Here is a 24,104-nt window from a genome sequence, read left to right as displayed (position 1 = left end):
TGCGTTGACTAGCAGATTCACTGGACGTATATCATTGCGCTTGCATTTATGACTACAGCTATTAATGCACCTCAAAAATGCTTTCGTCCATTGAATGTAGAAAATGAAACAATGTCCTCATATATACGCTTTGACTCATGAAAACCTCCAACTCTCACAACCATACCCCCCCCCCCCGCTCAAACCAAAGCCTTGCATTGCTTATGTTGTGTCTAGATAACACTTCGATTTATTTCGCATGTCACATAGAATCAGTGGCCAAACAGAGTTCCATGAATTGCACATCCAACATTACAACAATGTATTCTATTCTCATCTATTTTTGAACTGCGCATTGAATGTCACATATTTACAGTGAAATGCAACCCATATATCTACACACTCAATATCTCCATGTCGGTTTTACTCTTTCCACCTCTTTCTCTCTCTGTGTGTAGCTCTGTCTTTCTCGGCTCCATTTTGAAACTTTGGGGTCAATTGTTATGGCTATACAAATATTCAATATCAATTTGATGCAATAAAATTATTCGATAATGAATGCTGACCGAAGACCGTCCGAGGCATGCCATGTGGCAGTCTACGTTTACAAGCATCCGAATATCTGGAAGTGAAATATCGAAAATGGAATATGCTTCAATAATTATATTATGTTATCGAATTCCAATTCAGTAAATTTTGTATTATATCTCATTCTGCTTGTCATAATTATTTTTCCTTCCATTTCATTCATCCCATTCTCTCTTTCGAAATCTCGTTTCATTGATAAAGCTCCATATACAGAGTACAACAGAAACATAACGCGACCGATATTAGTTTTCCCCCAATACCACCAATACATATATTCCATTTGGAATCCTAATTAATGGCATTTCAAATGTGCCATCGAAATAATAAAAGGGAATCCAAGCACGAATGTCATATGCGTCAAGTGACCTTCTTGATTCTCTCTAAGAGCTCCTCTGAGATGAATAACTCATAACCGACAAAAAAAAACCCAAAACCGTTTGTTGTTGATGTCGTCGTCATCGTCATCGTCACCATTGCCAATGTTGAATTATTATGATTATGCGACTTGAATAGGCACTTTAATCAAGTGAAAAGAGAAATGGTCATAAAATTCTTCTTTATTTTTTCGATCGGAAAAGTTTTTGGTCGGGTTCAATTAGTGCATTTAGCAACTTCAGCAATAAATACGCATTATCTGGTGTTTTGGTTCATGGTTTTAGATGCTAAGCTATACATATCCATGTGTCTATGTGTGTTCCGTGATTTACACTCATGATTGTATGTGAACTAATTCAAACATTTGATTCTTGTTTTTGTTTCTCTTCTCCTTTCACGCCTTCCGCTTGCTCGCGTTCGCTTTGATACGTCTGGAAATTACATAGGCCTTGCAGCATCATGCGAGACATTGCTATTGTCCGAAATGTCGGTGGTTAGTGTTAAATCGATCATTCTAAATGCTGACAACGGATTAATGTATAATAATACACTTTATGCAATCGCTAACGACCGTAATGCCAACAATAATAAGAGCAACCAGCGTAGCAGCAGCAGCAATAGTTCCGCCGTTCCAGCCACCTCCGGGGGAGTTGGTTCGGATGGTGTCGATGGTGGTAGCAGCGAAAATAGTAATGCAACCAATGCGAACATGGATAAATCAAAGTCTGCCTCAAACCAGCATCAGCCATCGATAATTTATAAATTTTTTGTGCCACGCTATGTGGATGTGGTCGGATTACAGTTCAACATTATACAAGCGTGTAACCAATGTCAGGCGATTGTAATTCGTGTGCAGGCCAACGCTTTACCAACGCCGAAAAATTGCGTTCACAGTGTTGTCATTGATGCAAATAAAACAAGCGAAAACACCATCGATTTTTATCCACAACAGTCGCATTGGCATTACATTGAAATCGGGTTTGCGAGTCGCATTAACAATGACAACGCCACCAATGCAACAACCGTCACAGCAACGTCGTCACCAGTGCTCAGTCCAACAAAAGCTTTCAAATCAAAATCACGACAGGAGAAGCGACAACAGTTTCTGGAAAATAATATTTTTGTAAATTTTAGCATAGGTCTACAATTTATCTATGAAATGCCTGTTGTTGAGTCATCTGAAAATCGGGCGAATGAGAATAAATCAACAGCAGCCAGTGTAAACAGTAATAAAGGCGATAGCAGTAGCGGCAGTAGGAATGCCAACATGGGAAACGGCAGTACAGGGTCAGAAAATGTAAATCGTATGGTCAACACATCAAATTCCAATTCATCATCGTTGTCCGACCAAAATTCAAACCAGTCAACCAGCACTACCACCACCACCTCTACTACTAGCAATGCTGTTGACGATGACGATGCCAGCAATGTTTCTGATGCTTCGAACGATGATCCTAATGATTTGATTGCAGATGAAAATGACATCAATATCAAACCATCGGCCAAGATACCAGCCAAAGCGAGGAATATTAATTATTATTCATTGCTACGGCAAACTTATCGCGAGTTCTTTATGTTCGACTACGATTTATTGCCAGATGACAATGGAACCGTTCCGACTTTTATCAATTTAACGGCCGGCATTCCGACTGGATTTCGATTTGATGTGGGCAATGTTTTTGATATTGGCGGAACATTGAGCTTTGCCGTTGTGATGAAGGACAATTTGCATGATGCTACAATTGCGGCAACCGCATCGGCAGCAACCATTTCAAAGACACGCAATAGCCGTATAACGAGCGATGTGGCTGTGGCCGAGAAGCTAGTGCACATCAATGATGAAATGAATGATGCACCAAGCCACGAATTGGCCGAAGGTAATGCCAATAATGCAAAACCTATCGATGGCATGAATTTTGAATTAAATCATTTGAATGAGAATGATGATGTGACCGATAATAGTTCAGGTAGTAATCAAACAATAATCATATGCATGCACTTGAATGCAGCCGCTCTGCCGAAATGGCCGAATCAATGCGTGTATGGACAGCACGTTTTTCCAGCGGCAAGTATCATGAACAATACCAACGAAGACACAAGTACCGGATTGGTGCATGTCCCTTTTCCAGAACCCGGCACATGGTATGTGACGCTAGGTTTATTTTGTCATGGAGCCGAGACGAGCCGCATTACGATCATCGATAGCGTGAAAGAATTTATCAAAAAATATGTGGATGTGTTGCATGATGTGCGAGTTCCGTGTGCATGTGCAAATCGTACCGATTACTATCAAAAGTGTGTGACTGATACACGATGCCTGAGCGATTTGAGCGAATCGGAAACGTTAAAAGTGAAAGAATGTCTGATGGACTCGAAATGCACAAGTAAATACAAAGAGATGGCTCGGAAATTCGAGCTACATCATCGATACGCAACCGAACAATCGGTTGCAGCTGACAGCAACTCATGCAATGCAAGCGCCGTTTTTACGATTTCATCAAGCCCATGTGTGGCCGGACGATGCGGTCGTTATGGACGATGCTATCACTATATGTCGGGTGGTTTTGTGTTTTCGACATGTCTCTGCATCAAGGGATACAGAGGATGGGACTGCACTGAAGACTCCCAAGTGCCATCCAGTTTCTCCATACTACTCGCTCTGCTGCTGCTGACCCTCAGTAATCTTTTGTTTATACCCAGCATTTACATTGCCGTTCGCCGTAAATACTTCACCGAAGGCATTATTTACTTTTTCGCAATGTTCTTCTCGATATTCTATCATGCGTGCGATTCGGGTGAGGATGAGTACAGCTTTTGTCTCGTTAAAATTGGTGTGCTGCAATTCTGCGACTTCTACTGCGGTTTGCTTGCCATTTGGGTGACATTGATTGCAATGGCACACATTCGCCAAACCTTTGTTTCAATTTTGCATATGGTCGGTGCGGTTGTGATCGCCTTCGGTACGGAGATGAATAAGCAGAGCTTATGGGTATTTTTGGCACCGGCACTCACCGGTCTCTGTTTGATATCGGTCAGCTGGGGTTGGCGATGCAAACGTACACGCAAATGGTTTCCAGCTCGACGATATCTGTCGATATTCTTGCCGATCGGTATGATATTCGTGATGTGCGGCTTAATTTGCTATGCATTTTTACAAACGCGTCACAATTACTTTGTCGTTCATTCCGCCTGGCACATGCTAATGGCATTAAGCATCCTTTGTTTGCTGCCAAGTCGTAATTCATTTATCCCAAAATGCTAGCATACAATTAACACAGTGTCGTCATCGTCTACTGCCACCACAACATCATCATCGATGTCGTCGTCGTTTGGCGAACGGAGCATTCGCTTGAATCCAATTCGATTGCTAATCGGTTGTAATTGTTACTATTGTCGCTTTTTCTATCACCAAAATGCTTACGATACCATCGATGATTAAATTCTAAAGCTGGAAATTGGTTGTTCATGGGTTTGAATGTTGTTCATGCACATGAAGAAAAGACAAAACAAAAATCAAGAGAGAGACATAGACAGCAGCTAAAAGACCATCCCTAGGTAAATTTAACAATATTACGATTGATGAATGCGAGGTGAAGTTAGCTGAGTTGAGTTGACGAATAGTTTGGGTTTTTATGTTAGATCTTAGCACACGGTACACAACACTCACACGACGAACAAAAGTGGAAATTACTTGCCTTAACTATTAGAAGAAGTCGAAAAGCTGCAGCTGAGAAAAAAAATCTAGATGAAATGTGGAAAATCAATTTATACCATTGTTCGATACCAAAAATATAACAAATGAACATTTTGACTAAAAATTTTAGGAAGAAAAAATGATATGAAAACCAAAAAAAAAAACTAACAACAGAAGAAATTTAAACGAATGAATATATCAATGTAATGAATAAGATCGCAAAAAGGGTATTTTTCATGTTCCAGTGTTGAAACAAAACTAAAAATTTAAATTAAAAATTAGATGACAAACACGTGATTGTATAAATGAATAAAGTTTGTAAGTTAATTTCGCCAGCGAGATGAAGAGAGCAAGTCCTGTACATGAGCATGGCAAATAAGCCAAATATATATCGCATCAATCGTCCGACAGACGAAAAATGTGAAGCGAACAAAAAAGAAAAGAAGAAAACAAAAAAACACGTCATAAATGATAAAGCCACTGAAATTTATTTGTTATGCTCATCTAAAAATGTAATAACATTTTAAAATTGGATTTAATGCAATTGTTGTTTTATTCGCACCGCACACACGTATGTGAGTTTTTGCGCCTGCCATATTAGGATTCAATAATAATAGATACTGTGAATCTGTTTTCGTTCTTATGTATAATCAAGATTGAATTCATCCAAAAGTTGTGGTTTTAAAATTTAATTACAAAATGAAGAGAAAAAAAAACATTCCAAAATTATGTGCTATGTATTATACAAAATACCTAAAAATTAAGGGAAAAATTCCAAAAACAAAAGAAAAGTTAGTCAAAACGAGCCCACAGACACACATGACGTAAAATTCTATGAAAAAAAACCAACTGTACTGTATGAAAATTGTGTATAAAATATTATGAGAACAAACTAATGGAATAAATAAAGCAAGTGCTCAAATTGAATTAACATGTCCCTCATTTCATATTACCCCCGCTCTCCCATTCTTGTAGGCTCATTCTCTGCATACATAGAACCATACCACATCACCGTATGCAATTCTCTGAATCCAGTACATTGCCCATTGGATTCGGCAACTGTCACAGTGAGTAAACTTTCTGAACTAATTATGAGCTTGAGCATCGAACTTGCTTATGTTTAGCCTTAACATTTGTTGGGAAAATATGTGTAAATCTTTCCTGACACACCGTTGCCGCATCCAAGGTCGCTTTCTTCGTATACAAATACATGGGAAAGGTTTGACGTAAGACACTAAGACACCTCTACGTGTGGAATGCTCGAAGCTGTCATCGTACACATATTGAACACGAACATTGTCGTTTACACAATCTTACTCACACAAATGAACGCATCGATAGTGACCGCTCAATATATGTACGATGACTGTTTTGAGTGTCCCTCGCCTAGAGGGCTGCGTGTCATTTTTCTTCGTTTATTAAGCTATCTTGCCGCATCCATCGAATCGCAACCACTTAAAACTATATGCAGCTTTTAATTTTTATTTTATTTCTCTTGGATAGACTGCTACATTGTGCTTGTTCTGTTCTATTTTCTTGTTAATTTTCTCTCCTACACTCTATTCGAAGAAAAGCTAATTTTACTGCCAAAGGGCACAGCACCATTTTGATGAGAACTTCTTTTGCTTCTTAAAACACTAACTTAATTTGATAATGATTGCATTCGAAAAAAAAGTCTTCATTATCTTAAGGAGCTACTTATATCTTATCATCTATCGAGTCATAAGAATTAATGCACTGCAGCTAAGGGTCCATAGATCATTTCTCTTTCGAGTTGTTCACCCTTCAGTGTACCTTGGATACTTTCGCAATTTTCATTAAACACACTGTACGCACTGATTTCACCTTCCCGCCGCGGTCCTGTTCGAGTATTGAAATAAATGCCAAACAGTGCAGAAAACAGCAAGTACACGATTCCGAATTTCATTTCAATCGCAATCATCCAGCATGTGGCCCAGAAGCAAAACCAAAGCCCATACATTATGTACTTCATTTTTGATTCCTCACTTCGACTGGTCGGCACTTCTTGAACTCTGTTTTCATCTTCTGACGACACATAATCTGACACCTCACCATTTTCACTGCCCATGAGTTCCGCCTCCTCCTCCAATTTTTCCTTAAAAGCAATTGAAATCCATTTTTATTCTATTTGAATTTTGGAATTTTGACAAATGAATGATTTTCATTCACGTCTTGAACTTACATCTGGAATTTCAATAGTTTCGTCTTTTTTGGAATTCGTTTCCGAAGAAAATGTCATCATACTGATTAAACGCTGCTTGATTTTGTTGAAAAACTCTTTTCGCCGTACTTTTAATCGATACTTTTCTAGTTTTTCATCCATTTAGTCGTCAATGCAATTAGTCGTCAAAACAAATAAATTGGCAATCACTTCACTGCGTTTTGTTTGCTCTTAAAATTTTGTCTGTGATGTTATTATTTTGCAGTCGTTCCACGTACGTATACAATATTGTACTATTTTTAAGCGAACTCAAATCAGATGTTCTGCAGTTGACGTTTAACATAGCTGCCACTTTGACAGGCGATTTGAGCGACATCTAATGGCCGGAGGCGAAGGTTTTGTCAATAAAAGTACAAATTTAAAATGAATTTGCCGTTGAAATGAAATAAATGTACTTAAGCCTCAGTGCACAATCGATTCGTGATTAGAATAATAAACGATTTTGTTTACGAATCGTTTCTCACTTATCTGCACTAGAGAGTAAAGGTTAGCAACGAAAATTAGGCTAACGTTCTTACCAACTGAACTGAACTCAATCGAATCGATTATAGAATCACAACAAAGAAATAAAATTGTGCAAGGAAATTGAACAAAGAAGATTTGGAAGCTTCGAATTGAAACAAATAACAGGTTCTTAATTACATACGCTTTTGGGATAAAACTTACCTTTCTGATTGTTATTAGCTCGGATTTTTGTGCCTCACACAAACAAATACCGATTCGATGAGGTAACGAAGTTGTTCTAAATATAAACTTGCAATCTAGTTTTACTTACGATCTTCTCTCTGAACTGTTCTGTCATAAAAAACCTCCAATATCATTATTCCACTATCACTTACTTAGTTTGATTCTCTCTCCGAGTCCAAATCGATTCGCTTCTTTTCTCTCTTGTTACTAGTTGAATTTGAAGAAAAATAAAAAGAATTACATTGGTAATCCCGAACTTTTCCGTACCGTTGGCCTGCGTTGTCCGTATGTAATTTTGGTTATTTTTTGTGAATTTTCTTGAAATAAAAGCAGTGAAAATATAATAATGAAAATAAAGTGAAAAATCGGTCACTTTAACTAAAACTTCGACAATTTTGTATGAGAGGTACCCGTTAACCGATTCCTATTGGCTTCAAACTTTCTAAGATTTCATTTTTTGGAGAAAATATAAAATTCTGAAAGTTTCATGTTGATCACATTTGCAGAAGTTTGGTTTTTGGCCCTCAATTTTTTCCAACAAAAATTCGACAAAAATTGAGGACAAAAAATCAAACTTCTGCAAATGCGATCAACATGAAACTTTCAGAATCTTATTTTTCTCCCAAAAAATGAAATCACAGAAAGTTTGAAGCCAATCGGAGTCGATTTACAGGTACCTCCCATACAAAAGTGTCAATTTTTTGAGGTTTTTCTTAGGGCGAGTACCCCAGGATCAAATCGAAAATGGCTCATCTTCGAACTTAAACTAATTTTTTTGATACAAAACTTTTGGGACTTTCAGATTTTGATTATCTCCATTATTTTTTGAGTTATCGTGTTAACAAACACCAACGACAACGACGACAACGACGGCACACGAACGGAAAAGTGTCTCAAAAAGTGGTTTTCTACGCGTTTCATGAGTTTTATGATGATCTAAGCTAATTTTGCGAAAAAAGTTTTCGGGACCAATTCCTATACTTTCCCTTGACACGTTGTGTACGGAAAAGTAATAAAATGATCAAAGTGAATAAAAGACGCTCAAAATACCAATCAAAAAGATATATTCTATTATTTATTACTTAAATATTCAACCATCTCACATTCAGTATCAATCCATTGATACAGTTACATTGTGTGTTGTTTTTTTCACATATGAATAAAGTATATCAATTTATGACCAAAATAAATGAGCCATAGAAAATTAGATTGTTTGTTGGATATTGGATGTTTGATTGCGTCCAAAATAAGATGAAAACAGAAATTACAATTTAAGAAAAAAATAAGGATGAACGTCGCAAATTCTGTCGTTTCTGGATTTCCGCTGATGATGCTCAAGAAAAAAGCGTTCTTTTTGCAAATTATTTCAATCAAAATTCATTGAATGTACAGAATATGCGACGTTTAACTGATTAAAAGTTGGTAGCATACAAGGAGTAATATAGATGCAAAGCTTAACACAGAATGGAGGTCCATTCTCACGAGAAAACTCTTTGCTTATTTTCCTGTTTTGATCGTGGTGCATGCCTGTTCTCGATCGACAGATATATATATATATATGCATACAATCTTGATTAAAAATTATTTAAAATCTAAATGTCCACTTCCCAAAAATTACAATTTAGATTTCCCAAAGAATTTTTTCATCCAAATGGCACTGATTAACATTTTTGTTGTTTGTTTTGTGTTATTTATGTGTAAAACATCTATCAGTGCAATCCATTCGTTTGGATAAATGAAAAAAAAGTGGCCATATAATTGTGCTTTCGAAAAAAAATTGTCAGAAAATTGTAGAGTAAATGATAGAAGGTGAATAACAATTCATGGTTCAAAAGAAAATGCCCTTATCGACGCAATTGTAGGTGGTTTTTTTGTGTGCTCATTTATTTCATTTCATCGACCCAAACATCCAACAAACTATCGGCACCCACATCAGTCCTGTCAAATATATTATAGTCGTAGCTACTGTTCTCTGTTCCCATTGGTGAAATCAACGATGCTGGCAAAATGTTTGTGTGATCGGTGATGCCTATTTTTTTCAGCATAAAATGAAAACAAAATGATTAGATTTCCGAAAATAGAATGTTAGTTCGTAAGATAGACAATTTTAAATATAAAATCGCTTTTCATTGACCACTTACCATCGAAAAGGCCTCCTCCGATCGAAAAAGCATCCTCCTTCAATGGGGGCGGTTGTGGAACAGTGATTGTGATCTGTTTCTCAAAACTCTCAAACGGTTTTCTTTCGTCAATGGCCGACTTCATTAAGCCAACCAAGTCATTGTCGGACGAACTGAATGGCGATGCATCGCCACCGGAATTCGGGAAGCTCGAATTCAACTCATTCACGAGGAAAATATCGTCAACCAGTCCATAGTTCTCGGCATCCATTCCATTTTGATCGTTTTCGCATATGTTTGGTGCAAACTCCATGTTGACCCGTCCCATATTCAATCTTGGATTATTCTCTTTTAACTGGTCAATTGTGCTGACCGGATTATCTGCTTCAGATGTCATGTTACACTGTTGAAATGTACACACAAGAAATATATTAAATTTAAGTTTAGGAAAAAAGAAAGATTTTGAACGAAAATTGGAAGAAATATATGAAAAAGTATTTATTAAAATTATTGAGAAAAAAATGTCCATAGTAAATGCTTAAGATTCTGTTTTCGGTATAGTGAGAGTCTTTTCCCTCAAATATGATTTAAATCACTTAATTAAATTATATCTAAAGGATTTACATCTAAAAATATACATTCATGGGGTTTCACGGCCTAATTTTTAACAATCAATTAAAATGGTGAAAAATGGCTTCAAAACACTAGTTTCCTTTCCTTATCAATCTTTCACTTGACTTCATTCAGTTTTCTTAGGCAAAGTTGCAATGTTCTCAACAAGTTTTTCAAGTATTGTGAAAAGTGTCCATGGCTTTGGGCGAGCTTTTTGGGTGTGGAAAATGGATAGCAAAGCTCGAAGCTTTTGCTGGTCTTTCACTTTCGAATTTGCGATCTGATGCTATCGTATTTCTATAAAAAAAAAACCTTTCAAATTTCAGCTTCGGCAAATACAAGCATCGAAATATTTGACGCTTGTTTAATGAGGGCTGTTTTTTATGTGGAAAATCTACTGACACAAGCAACAAATTTATTGAGGTATTAAATGATAAGGATGTTTGTTTCCGATACGAAAGCAAAAATTCAAGTCGTAAAGCTCGTTATATCAAATTCAATCACACTTTGATTTTATCCCCGATGAATCGTTGCGAATAATTCTTGCCGTTCAGGGTATTTTCAGGCTTGTTAACGATTTTCAGGAAAAGACGAATAGAAAAAGAAATGTGGAAAATGTTGATTTGGAAAATGATATTTGAGAAGTGCGTATAAAATAGCATTGAAATGATGTGCTCAAGTTCCATTGCCGCACAACATCAACGTAGTGTATGCGTCGTATATCCAGTTGGATTTGAAATCGTCAAACATCAATGAAATATGATGTCTCAATGATGATGAGGGCGAAAGCCATAAAAGAAACCGAATGTTTGCTGATGAGACGAAAAGTTATTCGGAAATCAATTAGGAGGTGAATTGTGGAAAATTACGGGAAAGAAACACTTTGTCAACATGACTCAAGTTTCAATTGGCCTAATTTTGCTCTCCGCCAAAGATTATCCCAATCATATTACGTGGAGAAAAAACTTCTCCGAAATCGGACGATCGGTGAAACCAACTAAATCAAAATTCCATGAAATCCAATATGGATGAATCCCCGCCCCACAAAAGCACGCACCGTTTGATTGAAGCCAAAGAGATGCAACCCAAAGCGCTTACCTGAGCCGTTAAGCCGTCAAGTGAAAGGAAATAGGGAAAATGAAACCAGTTAATTTATAGTAAGATGTGATGATTAATTTGTATTTATTTCAATGTAATTTTTATTTGATGACACTAATTTCGCGTAAATCATAGCGTTCATTCATTTCTTTTGGTTGGTTGGTTCGCAATGAGCCAAATGAACGGTGTGAATATTTTAGCTTACACACTAAACATCGAAATATACTATAAATGTTTGTTTGAATTTATTGCATTTGCATATATCGTTTCGTTCCGTTCTGCTCTGCTCTGTTCTGTTCTGTTCCACTTTCAGTTAATTTGTCTATTGTCTAATGGTTTCTATCGTATATTTTCATCGTATGATGCCGGTGAATGATTCATTCGAATGGTTTGCCAGAGAGACTAAAAAAGAGTTGTGTGTGTTCCCTCGCTTTTGTCTTCAATAAGATTCTCTCTATTTGTGTTGATTAGAATAAATAGAACCCGTTTTCGGTGTGTCTCCATTTCAATTTCAATTTATGTCAATAAAAATGAATTGCTATTAGAAACAACTGACAATTTCGTTTTTTTTTATACTAGCGTCCATTCCTATTTTGCACTGTGTATTTCATTTAGCTACTACATTCATTGAGGCTCACGCATTCTGTTTGCAAAGAAAAACCAGTGTTTCATTTGGATTCAAAAATAAACATCTCATCGCCTTATCATTATTCATTCTCCTCTTCGTCGTCGTCGTCGTCACTCTTTTTTTCTATGTAAATATGTTTTTTGCGCTTAGTGTTTGTCTTGTATATATGAAAATGTAAATATCTTTTATTCTCTTTGTGTTCGGTTCATCGTAAATATATAATGTTTTGTGTTTTTTTGGCTATGAATAGAGACTATGGTGTTTGAAGTTGTTCCATCCTAATAATTTTGTTATTGTTGTTGTTGTTGTTGTTGTTGTTATTTTGTTTCGTTTTCATCATAATTAATGTAATTACTTTTGTGCTGAGGTAGCTAATGGTGTGGTGTCTTTAGCAATTGGTTTCCTATTGGCTTCATCCTTCCGCCAAAGGAGGATTGAATTCAATGAATTTCATTGTAACCACTTAAAAATGTCCAACAGATTCAAACAAAAGAGAAAAAAAAATTTGTCGCTAGAAACCGTTTTTATATTTTTGATTTGTCTATTTTACACCAAAGGTTTGAGGTAGTTTAGATTCCGTGTGTATGTGGCTCAAAACTGTGCTGATAAATTGTTTGCTTCATATTTGTGTTTTCATTTTTCGCTAATAAGACCGTATATCATTTTGCTATATTATGTTGATTTGTATATATCGTAATTTATTATAGATTTTCGAAATGTTTTTCGGCAACAATATCATGACTTGTTCTGGAAGCTGTATGAACCTTTTTTCGGCATATAAATGTTGGATAATTGAGAACTTTATATTATTAAGTATGGGAAGATTATTGTATTTTTATTTCTTTATATTTAAATTGACAACAATATTTTATATGAATTTGAGTTTTAAATCGATTCTCTATAGCGCGCACGATATCTGGCAGCTGAGTATTTTACTAGTCGGGACATATCTTTTGCATTTTTTTTCCTTTTGTTTAAGTTTATTCGTTTCCTTTATTTTATGTTATTTTTTTTTTGTTATTCTCTTCAATAAATGACACTATATACTTTGAAAACAGAAATTGAAAACGATTCGTCTACGTCTTGGGTACGATTAGTATATTGGGTTATAAATTACGTTTAAGTATATGTGTTTGTGTGTCTGTGAATGTGTGTGTTCGGTGCTCAATTGGTGAACGTGAACGTGAACGTGAACGAGATAATTAATTTAGTTATGCATTAAATGTAAATATTCCTCTCATTTACTGTCGCACTCTCATTTCGATCGCTCTGTCGGTGGCTCGTGGCTTTATCGTTTCAATTTATCTATGCATTTTAATTAATTAAGGAATCCCATTATCGGTATCATTAGATCGGAATTCATACTAGATGTGTGAACTAGAGCAAAATATTTAGTTAGTTTTCTCGATGTTTTGTTTTTTGTTTGTTCATTCATTTGTTCAATCTTTTCATTCATTTTGACACGATTCCAATTGGATCTTCGTGTGAACACTGTCTACAAATGTAATTAATATTTTCTTTAGTTTGTTTATAAATTGAGTAATTTGTTTTGATAAACGTCCATTTTCAAAAGAGGAGATAAAAAAGCAGATGCATCAACTACAGCACCCAGGAGGGAGGGGGGTTTGGTTTTGACGATGCAATTCGCAACGGTCCCATAAAATGTATGAAGATTAATTTATAGTCAATTAACAAATGTCAAAACGGTTTTAAATCATTCAAGGTTTAACATGAAAGTCGTGATAAACTAACTGTATATGTGTGTGTGTGTGTTTGTACTTGAGAATTTGCTAATGAAATCTCATGAGGAAGTTGAGATAATGATATTATTTTTTATTGGTTTTTTTTACTCAATTAACTATCGCTCAGAAAAATAGTGTTTTTAAAATTTCATTTAGAAAAGAACAACATTGATCCAAACTTTGATTGGTTTTCGTACTGCAACGGTTTCACTTTCTTTGTTTTGTTTATTTGTCATATTCTTTTGTTTCAATTTGGTAGCTGCTGGTTGTATTTGGGTCATAAAAATGTATACATTCAAAAGCACTTAACCATTACTGCATTAACTCATCGCCTATATATTTACAAATTGACCATCAACCAATGATGGCGGCTCTCTCTCTCTCTCTCTCTCTCTCTTAAATTTATTGCAAATACACATCGAGTACATAAAACTTTTAAACACTTGTCTTTTGATCAGTCTATTAGGTGAATTTTGGTGAACTTTTCTTTTCTCGTTTTTTTTTTCTTCCTTCTCTTTAACTCTTCCAATACAAATGAAAAATGAGCTTCTCTTTTCAAGTCAACACTAAGATCATTTAGTCGTGTCTCTTAGTTTTTTTTCTTTTTTCTGTTTAACTATTGCCAAGAACATAAATTCGTTAATCAAGTGGGTTGTTTTTTTTTCTAGTGCCTAGGTATCATCGGGATTTGTCACTAATTACTCTGGGAGCGGAGTGATTTTTTTAAATTTATTTTACTTGTTCATTAATACACGACTAAGGCAATCCAATGGAATATTGGACAAAGAAGGACCCAAACAATAAGATGTCATTCAGCTAAAAACTACAACAGCAAATTGTGGAGTTTAATAAAGCCTTTCAGTGAGCTGCGCTCAGGATTGGATGGTTCAACTGAAATTGTGGGCATTTAATTGATAATTGCTTTATTTCCATCCTCCCTTGCAGAAAAAATACATCCCTTTCTGGGGCGGAACAAACAAGTCAGACATGCTTTTTACAGCACATGATATATCATGAAAATGAAAAAAAAAACTAATCCAAAATATATCCGAGTTAATCTGCAAAAATGAACAAATTTCTATAATCTCCATTCAAATTATCGTTCCTTTGGTTCAAATCGTTGGCGTAAAAGTACGTCATTCAGACCAAAAAGATTGTTTTTGAAATTAAAGCTCAATCCAAACTGTGTGGGTTTTCTTTGTTCATTCTTTTTCGCCACGGAAACTTCGTTCGATAGCCAAGTTCCAAAAAAAGAGAAAATATTTATGTACAAGAGGAGTTTGTTCTTCTTCTGATTTTGTCACGATTCACATCGATGACAAACTACAAACGAATCTAATAAGTTTTAATTTTACATAGCTTATGGTTATTTGTATCATTCATTTGCTAATTGGTTTCATTTTTTTCCTCTTCTTCACTCTGTTTCTGGATTCGATTGAACACGAAATAGCGAATGAAACGATTTGAAAGAAAAAAAATTTGTTTTTTTCTGTTTGTTTTGTACCATCGGCGCTCATTGCACTTGCACACGCCACCAATTTACATCATTCTTTATTCTCGTCATTTTTTTCCCGTTTTTTATTGTATATACTCAAACTTTGAGTCTCAAAGTAACGTTTGCTTCCAGTAGTTCCATATGTTTACACATTAAACACTCGGTGATTTGTTGTTCTCGTTCAACGTTTCTGTTTTTATTTTCTACAATTAACTTGATGCTTATTTCCTTTTTTTTCAAATGGTTTGTTTTTTTAGGAAAAAAAAATTTTTTTTTTTCTATCACAGCAAAAAACAAAATGAAATTTCGGTTGATGTTTTAAAAAAATAATTTCTGATACAAAATTTGCCTATCATATTATTTATCTTTGTCTCTCAATCTGCCTTTGGTTGATTCCTTGTTCCGTTGCCTTATCATCACCATTCATTTTGTTATCAAAACTAAATGTTTATACTAAACTAAAATGGTTATTATTCATTAGTTTATGGTATTAAATTAGCAGTTCGTTTTGATAACAATAACAACCGAAAAAAAACTAATGTTCATTCAAACAAAAGAAACGTTCAGTGTCGTTGCAATTCGCATTAAATTGGAAATATGTTTGACACATTTCTTTCGACAAAAAAAAAGATGAAACCGAAACAAAAAAAAACATAATTATATTGGTTTATTCTAGAGTTCACTTAAATGTCTATATGCAATTCGTAATTTAATATATCAACTAATTGGTTAAACGATTCAATTTTTTTTACAAATTTTAAAATGAACTTGATGCATCACAAATCATTTCAGCGTGTCACTCTCACTTGGCGAATATGTGTGTGTGTTTGTGTGAATGGGCTTAAAATCTTATCTAATATTTTTAATAAATTAATTCGCGCAACGAATATAAAACATAAAGATGACAGATAGATAGGATATGAGAGTGAGAGCATTATTTTAGTAGTTTGTTTTTCTTCTTTTTTGTTTTGCACGCGCGCTGAGAGCACGCTGCAAATCGAATGCTCTCCGTGCTAATATAGACCGAAAACAGAATCTTAAACGACTACTAATTTGTATGTTGTTTTTCATCATCGACGACCATCGGCCATTTAGGCTTTTGCCAATTTTCGCAAACGCATCGGAACATGGCACACATAGCCGGCACTTATGTCGCATCCACTTACAAGTAAATTTTTGAGAACCGAATCGGATGATTGGATTTTCGGCTCATCGTATCCAATGTTGCAATTCCATTGGGCATCGTTGTTCGATTTGTCGCTGGTGGACTTGTTGGCCGGTCCGGTGTATTTGCGTACACGGTCCGGTGATGGAGCCATCAAATGTTGCAGCAAATGTGGCGATTTCTGTTGCTGTTGTTGCACTACTGTGTCCTGGTTCTGTAATGAAAATGATTGCTGTTGAATGTTGCCCATTGACCTAGAACTCGAATGGTCAAGGTTGAATGGTGATACCGTTGAATTGCTCTTCAAGCGCTTGTTTATGCTTGAATCCAATGGAGATGGGCGTTTATGGTTCATTTGTGTGACATTTGTCGTTTCGGCCATCTGTTGTTGTTGTGTTCTCGACCTTGACGATGTACGTTTTGTCGGCGATGGTATGGCCGAATATACAGCATTCACCTTGGTATCGTTGCCATTCATTTGAAGTAAATCATTCATTGTCCAACTCGGCAATGTGGTTGCATTTGTGCCTGTCAAAAGAAAATCTTATTTAAAAAAAAAATCTTTTCGAAAAAACAACTCGCCCCACAAAAATCGACCGTCATTTCGATTGGTTGAAGAGAAGAATCGCGTGAAACACTAACCATTTTTCGTGAAGGCTTCGTTGTCAAACATTTGAATGGTGTATGTGGTGATACAGCCGTCGGTGATACTGTCGATCACTTCCATTTTCGATGGGTCGCCAGCGATCTGTGTTGGTGTAAGAGATCGTATGCTATCGTCGTTCAAATTTTTCGCGAGAATCTGTTGTGTTTTGTCGTCAATGGCAGTGTTGCTGTTGCTGCTGCTATTTGAGCCGCACTCATATTTCGGTGTTGTTTGTTCCATTTTCAAAATTTCCGGTAGAACATTTGACTTGTTGCAACCATCCTCGTTTGTCGAATCATTTTCCACGTATTTGCTTGCCAAATACGATGCCAAATTGCTGGCTGTGCCAAACATCAACCGTTGTTCGGTAATGCTTGGTGTTTCCTTGACGCTTCCGTTAATTGCACCGTCAATAATCATTTGTTCGACCGGGTCCGGGCCAAACTGTTGTGATGGAAGCGATGTTAATTGCAAATGCAATGGTTGCTGTTGAAGTGCACTCGGTTCCTTAATGTCTATGTGCAACCTTAATTCATCGGAAAATGCACTCCACATCAAGTCTTCGGTGAGCAATGGTAAATCGTCATTTTCATTCATTGGAATATATGGTGCACGCATTGATAAATCGATGTCCGTATTATCCAAGCTCGTCGACATAAATGCAAATTCATCGCTGTGACTCATCGAATTTGGACTGCACAACGATGGCAAACTGCTGCTTCCTTCTGGGCTCTGTTTGTTTTATGAGAACATACGAAAATTAACAAAGAGAACATAAGATAAGACGATGTTTTCCAATTTTATCAGAGGATTTAAGCGCGATTGGCGCACTCACGCACGCATGTACGTACGCTCGCGCCAACAATCAACATTCGTCTCAAGTGTTTGTGTGCTTTATCAACGAAATCCAATCTTAAATTGCCTAAGCTCTAGAATTTGAGAACTTGAACGATGGAATGTTAAATTAAATGCCAAAACACAAAACATATACGCACTTGGCACTTCGTTGATAAAACAAACAAAAGCCAGAGCATGGCCATGTCTTTTTTTCGACAACGGCGACGACGAAAGCGGCGGCGAGCGGCAAGCGGCAAGCGGCTATTTTTGTATACGAACGAAGATAGTATACCTTTGATAAATTGTCGGGCGATAAAATGCTGGGCGAAGTTTCAGATGTTTCGCACATTTCATCGCGATAATTGATGAATGGATCGATGAATTTCATTTTACTTGACTGTGAATCAATGGGATTTATGTCATCGGAAAGTAATGTGCAATAACCGTCGGGCAAAATGAGTTCGTCGAATATTTCACCGAACAGCGGAGTTGTTGTGTCGTCGAGTGGCTTTACGTTCGTGATAGTGGTAGTGGTGTTGGCAAAAGAGAAAGATTTCGGTAAGTTAAGATGCTTTTCAAGTGTTAAATGCGACGGTATGCTTACTGTAATGTCATTTAAGTTGTTTGTGGCATATTTGTTGTTGGTGGTGGTCTCTCCTGAGCAATTATTGATGGAATTTGGTGTCATTGACGGCGACGATGAAGCTATTGATATCGGTGAAGATGGTACACCAATCAAAAGTGCTGTGTCATCCGGTTTCGTTTCCAATACTAGACCGCGCGATGCGAACGATAAATGCAGGACAAAAGAATAGAGTCAGATATATTCATTATGGGAATTGGTTGGCTTTTTTTACGACGTGTCATAGCCAATACGCACATACACACATTCAGAGCGTAGAGAGATCTCGACTGCATCGAATGATCATCAAAGAATGCTAGGAGTTTTTCGTCTGCTTCAAGAAATGAGCACAAGCACGCAATTCCAACCAAAATCCGAACAGCAATCAAGGTGGGCAAACAAAAATCGTATCATAAAATCAGATTCACAACAAATGCACAAGCTCAACTAAAAATACACGATTATGTATCTCTTTCTCGTGCATTTATTGCCTCTATAGATTACATTCCGCCACATGATAAATACCACACAATTTTTTTTAATCTATTTTTTCTGTGCTTTTTTCTCATCTGCTTCTGACGTGCGAAAGAAAAAAAAAACGATTTGAACTCATTCGCAATGCTTTTTGTAGTTAACGCATTCGGTTAATTTTTTCTCCTTCTGTATTTTTAGCCACAAATATTGTGTTTATAAATTTAAATTTGTGCGCGCGATTTATGTACATTGCTGATATCAGTGCTAGTTCGCGGCGTAACATGGCATGAAATGTAGGAATGCTCTTCAATTTGTGAAGAGTGAAGAAAAAAAGAGAGAATCGGCAGCAATATATTATGGTACGTGATGTAGAGCAGGTTTGGAAATGAGAGACGTTTTGTTTTATGAGAGAATGAGAAAGCAGAAAAAAACCGAAACATTTAAAAAGTCACAAGATGTTTTGTGTGTCTAAAAATAGTTTGTGTGTTTTTTTATGTGAGGAAAAAATTTTGCGAAGAAAAAGACTCTCTCTCTATGTTGAGCTAGTCCCAAAATCGCGCACTAAACGCGGCCCGATGATATTGATAGAAAATTAGACATTTGCTGAAACATGCTACGAACGTAAGAAAGAAATAGAAGCAGCAACAGAGAAAAAAAAACAGATTAACGCGCAAAGAAATTAGAGGAAAGCAAAACAAATGAGCGCACGTAAATAGCGATTTTCAAGGCCATTAATCGCCTTTTATCGCTCTTTCTCTCGCTCTCTGTTTATGTAAGTTGACAACAAATGCAAATAAATGAATAGAACAATTGAGGTTTAGATGATCGTTGTGTAAACAACGCAATTTGGCTATGGCTCAACGACATACTTGCCGTGCATTTTTGGTGTCGCGTTTTGTTTTTTCTGTGCTTCTTTTTTCATCTCGGTGGCCAAAAGCAAATCAATGAAACCGAAACAAATAAAAATCTTCTTTTGATTTGTGTGTTTTGTTTTTAGGGTGCGGTGTGCGAGAAGTGGGTTTCTTGTCAACAGAAAAAGAGATTAAGTGAAAAATGTGTGCGCTTGTAATAATTGAATAGCCTTCGATGACTCTTGTCAAATTGTGTGACAAACGCAGACGGAAAAACATTTCAATGGATCATGTCAATCGACGATTGAATAATGTGTTGACTGGATGGATGCTTCGGGGGGTTCGGATCGGTTTCGCATAGAATGCAGTCAATGTCCTCGATGCAATCTGCGTGTGGCATGCGTATGTGTGTGCGTGTGTATCGGCCACACATATCGAACGAGGTGATATTATACTCACAAGTGGGCTGTGATAAATCATCGGAGAGCATACAAAACGATTTATTCATAGTTTCAGCAGCACGTGATGCCTGTGGATTGACAGTAGGCGATGGAAATTTGGATGAAATGGGTCCAACGGTTGGTGCGTTACGCGGTTGAAATAATGATGCCGTGACAACGGTTTGGCGCGGTACCAACGACGGTTTGGCAATAGTCGATTGAATTTTTCCAAACGAGTCACGTTTGGCAGCCACAATTGGCTGTATTAATGATGCGGTTACCGTTTGTGGTGCACGTGCAATTGCGTTGTTTCCGCTGTTGTTGATGATGTTCAGCTGATGTTCACCGCCTCCAATCGCTTTGAATGGTTGTTTTGGAGCGATCGGTATTGTCTTAAATACCGATGCTGTAACTGCTTTTGGATTGGCTTTGACAACGTTTGTACCGTTCAGCTGATTTGCGATTAAAACACGTCGAATCGGTGGTTCCGGCACAACTAATAGCTCATCCACAATTTTAGCACTGTTCAATTGATGATTTGGATGCTCGTGTTTGTTTACACTCAATGAATGGTCATCAATCACTTCCAATTTGATGTTGTTCGTTACTTCAAATGTCTCTTGTTTCAGTATTTTCGGTAATTCAGCACTGCATTCCGCGGCTTTCGTTTGCAATTTTAATTTGTCGCTCGGCGATAACGCATTGAATGCTTCCAACTGACGCAATGAATACACTTCATTTTTATTTATCAAATCACTGAAAAAATTATCATGAAAAGAAAAAAAATTGCTATTTTATTCGATTCCCATATTCGAATGAATGCATCGATTCGGTCGATGTATATTTTTTGTTTCGCCGTAAACAGATTTCTCCCCATCCGTTGAAAATAGTATCAATTTCGCGGAAAAAAACACAGTATTTCGTATATTTTGTTAAACCACCAGTTTTACGACTAGGTATGTAATGATATCCCAATAAAATTATAAATAAAATATGTGCCTTTGGCATTCCTGGCCCATTATCAAACAGTTCTCAAGATTGTTGTTTTCAGTTCTTTTTTTTTGAAATGTGCCTGTCATTTTAATTTGCGTTCTGGTGAATTTCCACTCGCACGCAAATTATCAATAAAAAAAATGCTAGTTTAAATGTAACTGTAATAATCCAAGGAGTCACTAACCACAAAATGTGGTCAAAAGTAAAGCGACGCTAACGCGGGCGCCTCTTGGTGACGACATATTCGCGAACAATCTACGTATATATACATATACTACCGAATTATTTTTATTTAATTTTATGAATGTGAAAATGATGAGCAAAACATCAAAATAAATGTTCCGCGTTTCCTTAGCGGCTAATGAAGTAAATATCCGACGATCATTTTCATCTATATACTTATATAGATATATGACTTATAGTCGTTCTATATACGGAATCACGTGGCCAAGCTCCTTTTTTTCATTTCTTTTTTAATGTGAACATAATGAATTTCTCTCTATCAAAAAAAAAAAAGAAAACGAAAGAATTAATTTTAATTCAACGGAAAATTCTCAGGATGCACAAGCATCTAGTGGTAGTGTATTGACCCAACTTTCGCTTCGTTTAAATTATAATTTTTATGATGCTGTTTGTTTAATCATGTTTTTATTTTCGCTCTCATTGCTATTCCACTCGCTGCCTGCATTGCAACGAAGAGAAAAAATATCAGTCTTAGTGAATCGACGAAACAAAATGTGGCAAATTAGAGCAAATGAAAATTGGATTCAGTGAGAGAAAGAGAGCGCGCATTAGCAACAGTAACAGTAACGCACGAGTGTCGGAGGAGCAACGAAAAAGAAAGGAAAAAAAACAAATACAGCAAATGCAAAGTATGTGATACAGTTTTGTAGGCATGAGGTTGACGCTTAAATGTGCGACAGGCAACAACACCAGCAGCAGCAGCAGCAGCAGTACAAAAAACACGGTGTTTATTCAATTAAGATAAATTTCGGTCAATTGCTGATTGGCGCGCCTCATTGTTCAAGGAATCAATATAATGTACGCGTATATTTTGCGGCGCACGTCATTTTCATGGTGTTTTTTTTTTGCACGGTGTGCTTGTTGCTGGCTGCTGGCTATGCTACGGGTTGCTGTTTACGGGTGTGCAGATCTCGTAATATAAAGCGTACTTAATTTATGCACATTGATCTATAAAATATTCCAACAACTGGTTTCATTTGTTTCATGGCTATTGATCAAGCCGAGCCAAGCCAAGCACTGAGCAAATTGTGCGCTATGATTATTATTTGCGATAAAAAGAGTAATACAAATCATAGTTAGCAACAATGGTGTGTTGCTGCTGCAAAGTGTTTACGATAAAAATGTTTGGTTGATTATTTACCAGAATCAAGTGAACTTCATCAATCCAATCAAACGCACACACACATATTCACACGATCAGCACGTATGAATACTAAGCCATTTAAATACTTTGAACTCAAACGTTAATTGTGTTTACGATAAAAGGTTTTATAACAATAATGATAATTTCATAAGCATTTTTTTTCCGATTTGTTGCTGTTGATCTTTTAATCTCCTTTTCTTTCTCTCTTTCTCTTTGCCCGTATGTCGATTTGCATTGAGAAAAGAGTGTCTAATTGATTGCAAAATGTAAAATCGAGATGTATGCAAACAAAATGTGAGTCGAGCGTTTCTTTGGCAGCAAGCGAGTATCAGCATTGAAAAAGAAGATAAAATTTGCGCTTCATTGCATTGATGTAGTTGTTGTTTGCTTGCACATTGATGTACTTGAAATGGTTAGGCTTGCTCGCTACCTACTTCGATCAATTCTTTTCGATCAGTTGTGAGAGTCGTTAGCTCAAGCCAAAGTGTTCTTATCACAATGCAACCAGCTGAACTGAAACCAATCGCAGATTGTGTACTATTTGAATCGCAAAAATACTTCCTGTTTCAGTGAATCAGCTGACATTACTGATTTCTGTTTTTATTGCTTTTTTTGAATTTTTATTGCAACGTGTGTGCTCTGTCGCGCGCGCATTCGTGAGCCGTGCCCAATGAATCGATGTCGTAATATGTATATAATGATTCCCAAGGGTGTCAAGTTATGTAAGGGCTTGCACTTTACATATTCTGGGATCTTTCCATTGATGAACGAGCGAACAAACGTGTGTATTGCTGATCTAGCCAATTCGAAAGCAGCACAAGCGCTGTTCAAATCTTTTTCCTCGTTCCCAAATCGTAAACAATATTGAATAAATTTTTCTCTTGTTCTGTTCGTTCGTTCATTTGTTGTTTGTTGTCGAGCGCGCTCATTCGTTCATTTCGTTTTGAATGATTGTCTAATATCGTTATTATCGTTCCGATGATAACACACCGAACGGGCCAACGAGAGATAATAAATGAAATATTTATAAGAGCACGTAAATACACACGAGCAACGCACGAGATGGAAAGGCGAGTCTGAATGACTGGCTGACTGAGACACACTGAATGCGAATCAAATGTACATGAATATGTACTTCTTACGACACATCGAGTGTGTGATCTGATAGGGCGCGAGCGCGCGTTCGCGGCACCAAACGGAATAGGTGTGATATATGTGCAATATGCTTACAAATACTTAGGCATCCTTGCACACGCGACCCTACATATGCGCTACACAGTATTTCTAATGTAATTCTATTTTGCCGCTGCTGCTTTTTCTTCTCTCCGTCTTTTTGTTCGTTGCTCTTCTTCAATATTTCTGATTATTTATTTTAGTCAGTCTTAAGTCTTTTGGTTTGCGTGCGAGAGTACGAAATATGGCGTAAACA

The 24,104-nt window shown here is 36.6% G+C and overlaps 3 protein-coding genes across 51 annotated transcripts in view; 1 reads left to right on the top strand and 2 right to left on the bottom strand.

Moving 5' to 3' along the window:
* Positions 1-5,563, top strand: part of LOC129567728 (uncharacterized) — an 89,142-nt gene extending 83,579 nt beyond the window's left edge. For 14 of the 15 annotated variants that reach the window (XM_055444961.1, XM_055444960.1, XM_055444962.1 and 11 more), the window contains one exon: positions 1,389-4,901. In XM_055444961.1, coding sequence (XP_055300936.1) covers positions 1,389-4,204 — 2,816 coding nt within the window. In that variant the 3' untranslated portion in view covers positions 4,205-4,901. Of the gene's footprint in view, positions 1-1,388 lie in introns of all 15 variants that reach the window. The other variant, XM_055444963.1, reaches the window with a different exon arrangement.
* On the bottom strand, positions 5,104-7,877 carry LOC129567748 (uncharacterized). The gene is made up of 2 exons (XM_055445001.1): positions 6,840-7,877; positions 5,104-6,752 (listed from the first exon to the last, which is right to left on the bottom strand). The coding sequence occupies exons 1-2, from the start codon at positions 6,978-6,980 to the stop codon at positions 6,366-6,368; spliced, it is 528 nt and encodes a 175-aa protein (XP_055300976.1). The 5' UTR covers positions 6,981-7,877; the 3' UTR covers positions 5,104-6,365.
* A 735-nt stretch (positions 7,878-8,612) lies between these two features.
* LOC129567722 (protein similar) overlaps positions 8,613-24,104 on the bottom strand; it is a 64,689-nt gene continuing 49,197 nt past the window's right edge. For 18 of the 35 annotated variants that reach the window (XM_055444949.1, XM_055444937.1, XM_055444944.1 and 15 more), the window contains 8 exons: positions 20,315-21,051; positions 18,513-18,679; positions 18,201-18,416; positions 17,068-17,803; positions 16,715-16,953; positions 16,427-16,639; positions 9,707-10,088; positions 8,613-9,594 (listed from right to left, as the gene is read on the bottom strand). In XM_055444949.1, the coding sequence (XP_055300924.1) occupies positions 9,449-9,594; positions 9,707-10,088; positions 16,427-16,639; positions 16,715-16,953; positions 17,068-17,803; positions 18,201-18,416; positions 18,513-18,679; positions 20,315-21,051 (2,836 nt within the window). In that variant the 3' untranslated portion in view covers positions 8,613-9,448. Of the gene's footprint in view, positions 9,595-9,706; positions 10,089-16,426; positions 16,954-17,067; positions 17,804-18,200; positions 18,417-18,512; positions 18,680-20,314; positions 21,052-24,104 lie in introns of all 35 variants that reach the window. The other 17 variants (XM_055444919.1, XM_055444927.1, XM_055444925.1 and 14 more) reach the window with 1 other exon arrangement.

This window comes from Sitodiplosis mosellana, unplaced genomic scaffold, assembly GCF_009176505.1.
Source record: "Sitodiplosis mosellana isolate CC-2019 unplaced genomic scaffold, AAFC_SMos_1.0 Smas_scaffold_12, whole genome shotgun sequence".
Classification (NCBI taxonomy): Eukaryota; Metazoa; Arthropoda; class Insecta; order Diptera; family Cecidomyiidae; genus Sitodiplosis; species Sitodiplosis mosellana.
Note: the sequence above shows the minus strand (reverse complement) of the source record. Positions and strands in the feature narration are given on the sequence as shown.

What these genes read in the sequence shown, in the direction of transcription:
- LOC129567748 (XM_055445001.1), bottom strand. Translation starts at nt 6,980, where the DNA reads ATGGATGAAAAACTAGAAAAGTATCGATTAAAAGTACGGCGAAAAGAG. An exon ending in AAACTATTGAAATTCCAGAT is followed by an intron (nt 6,753 to 6,839) that starts GTAAGTTCAAGA and finishes ATTGCTTTTAAG; the next exon opens with GAAAAATTGGAGGAGGAGGC.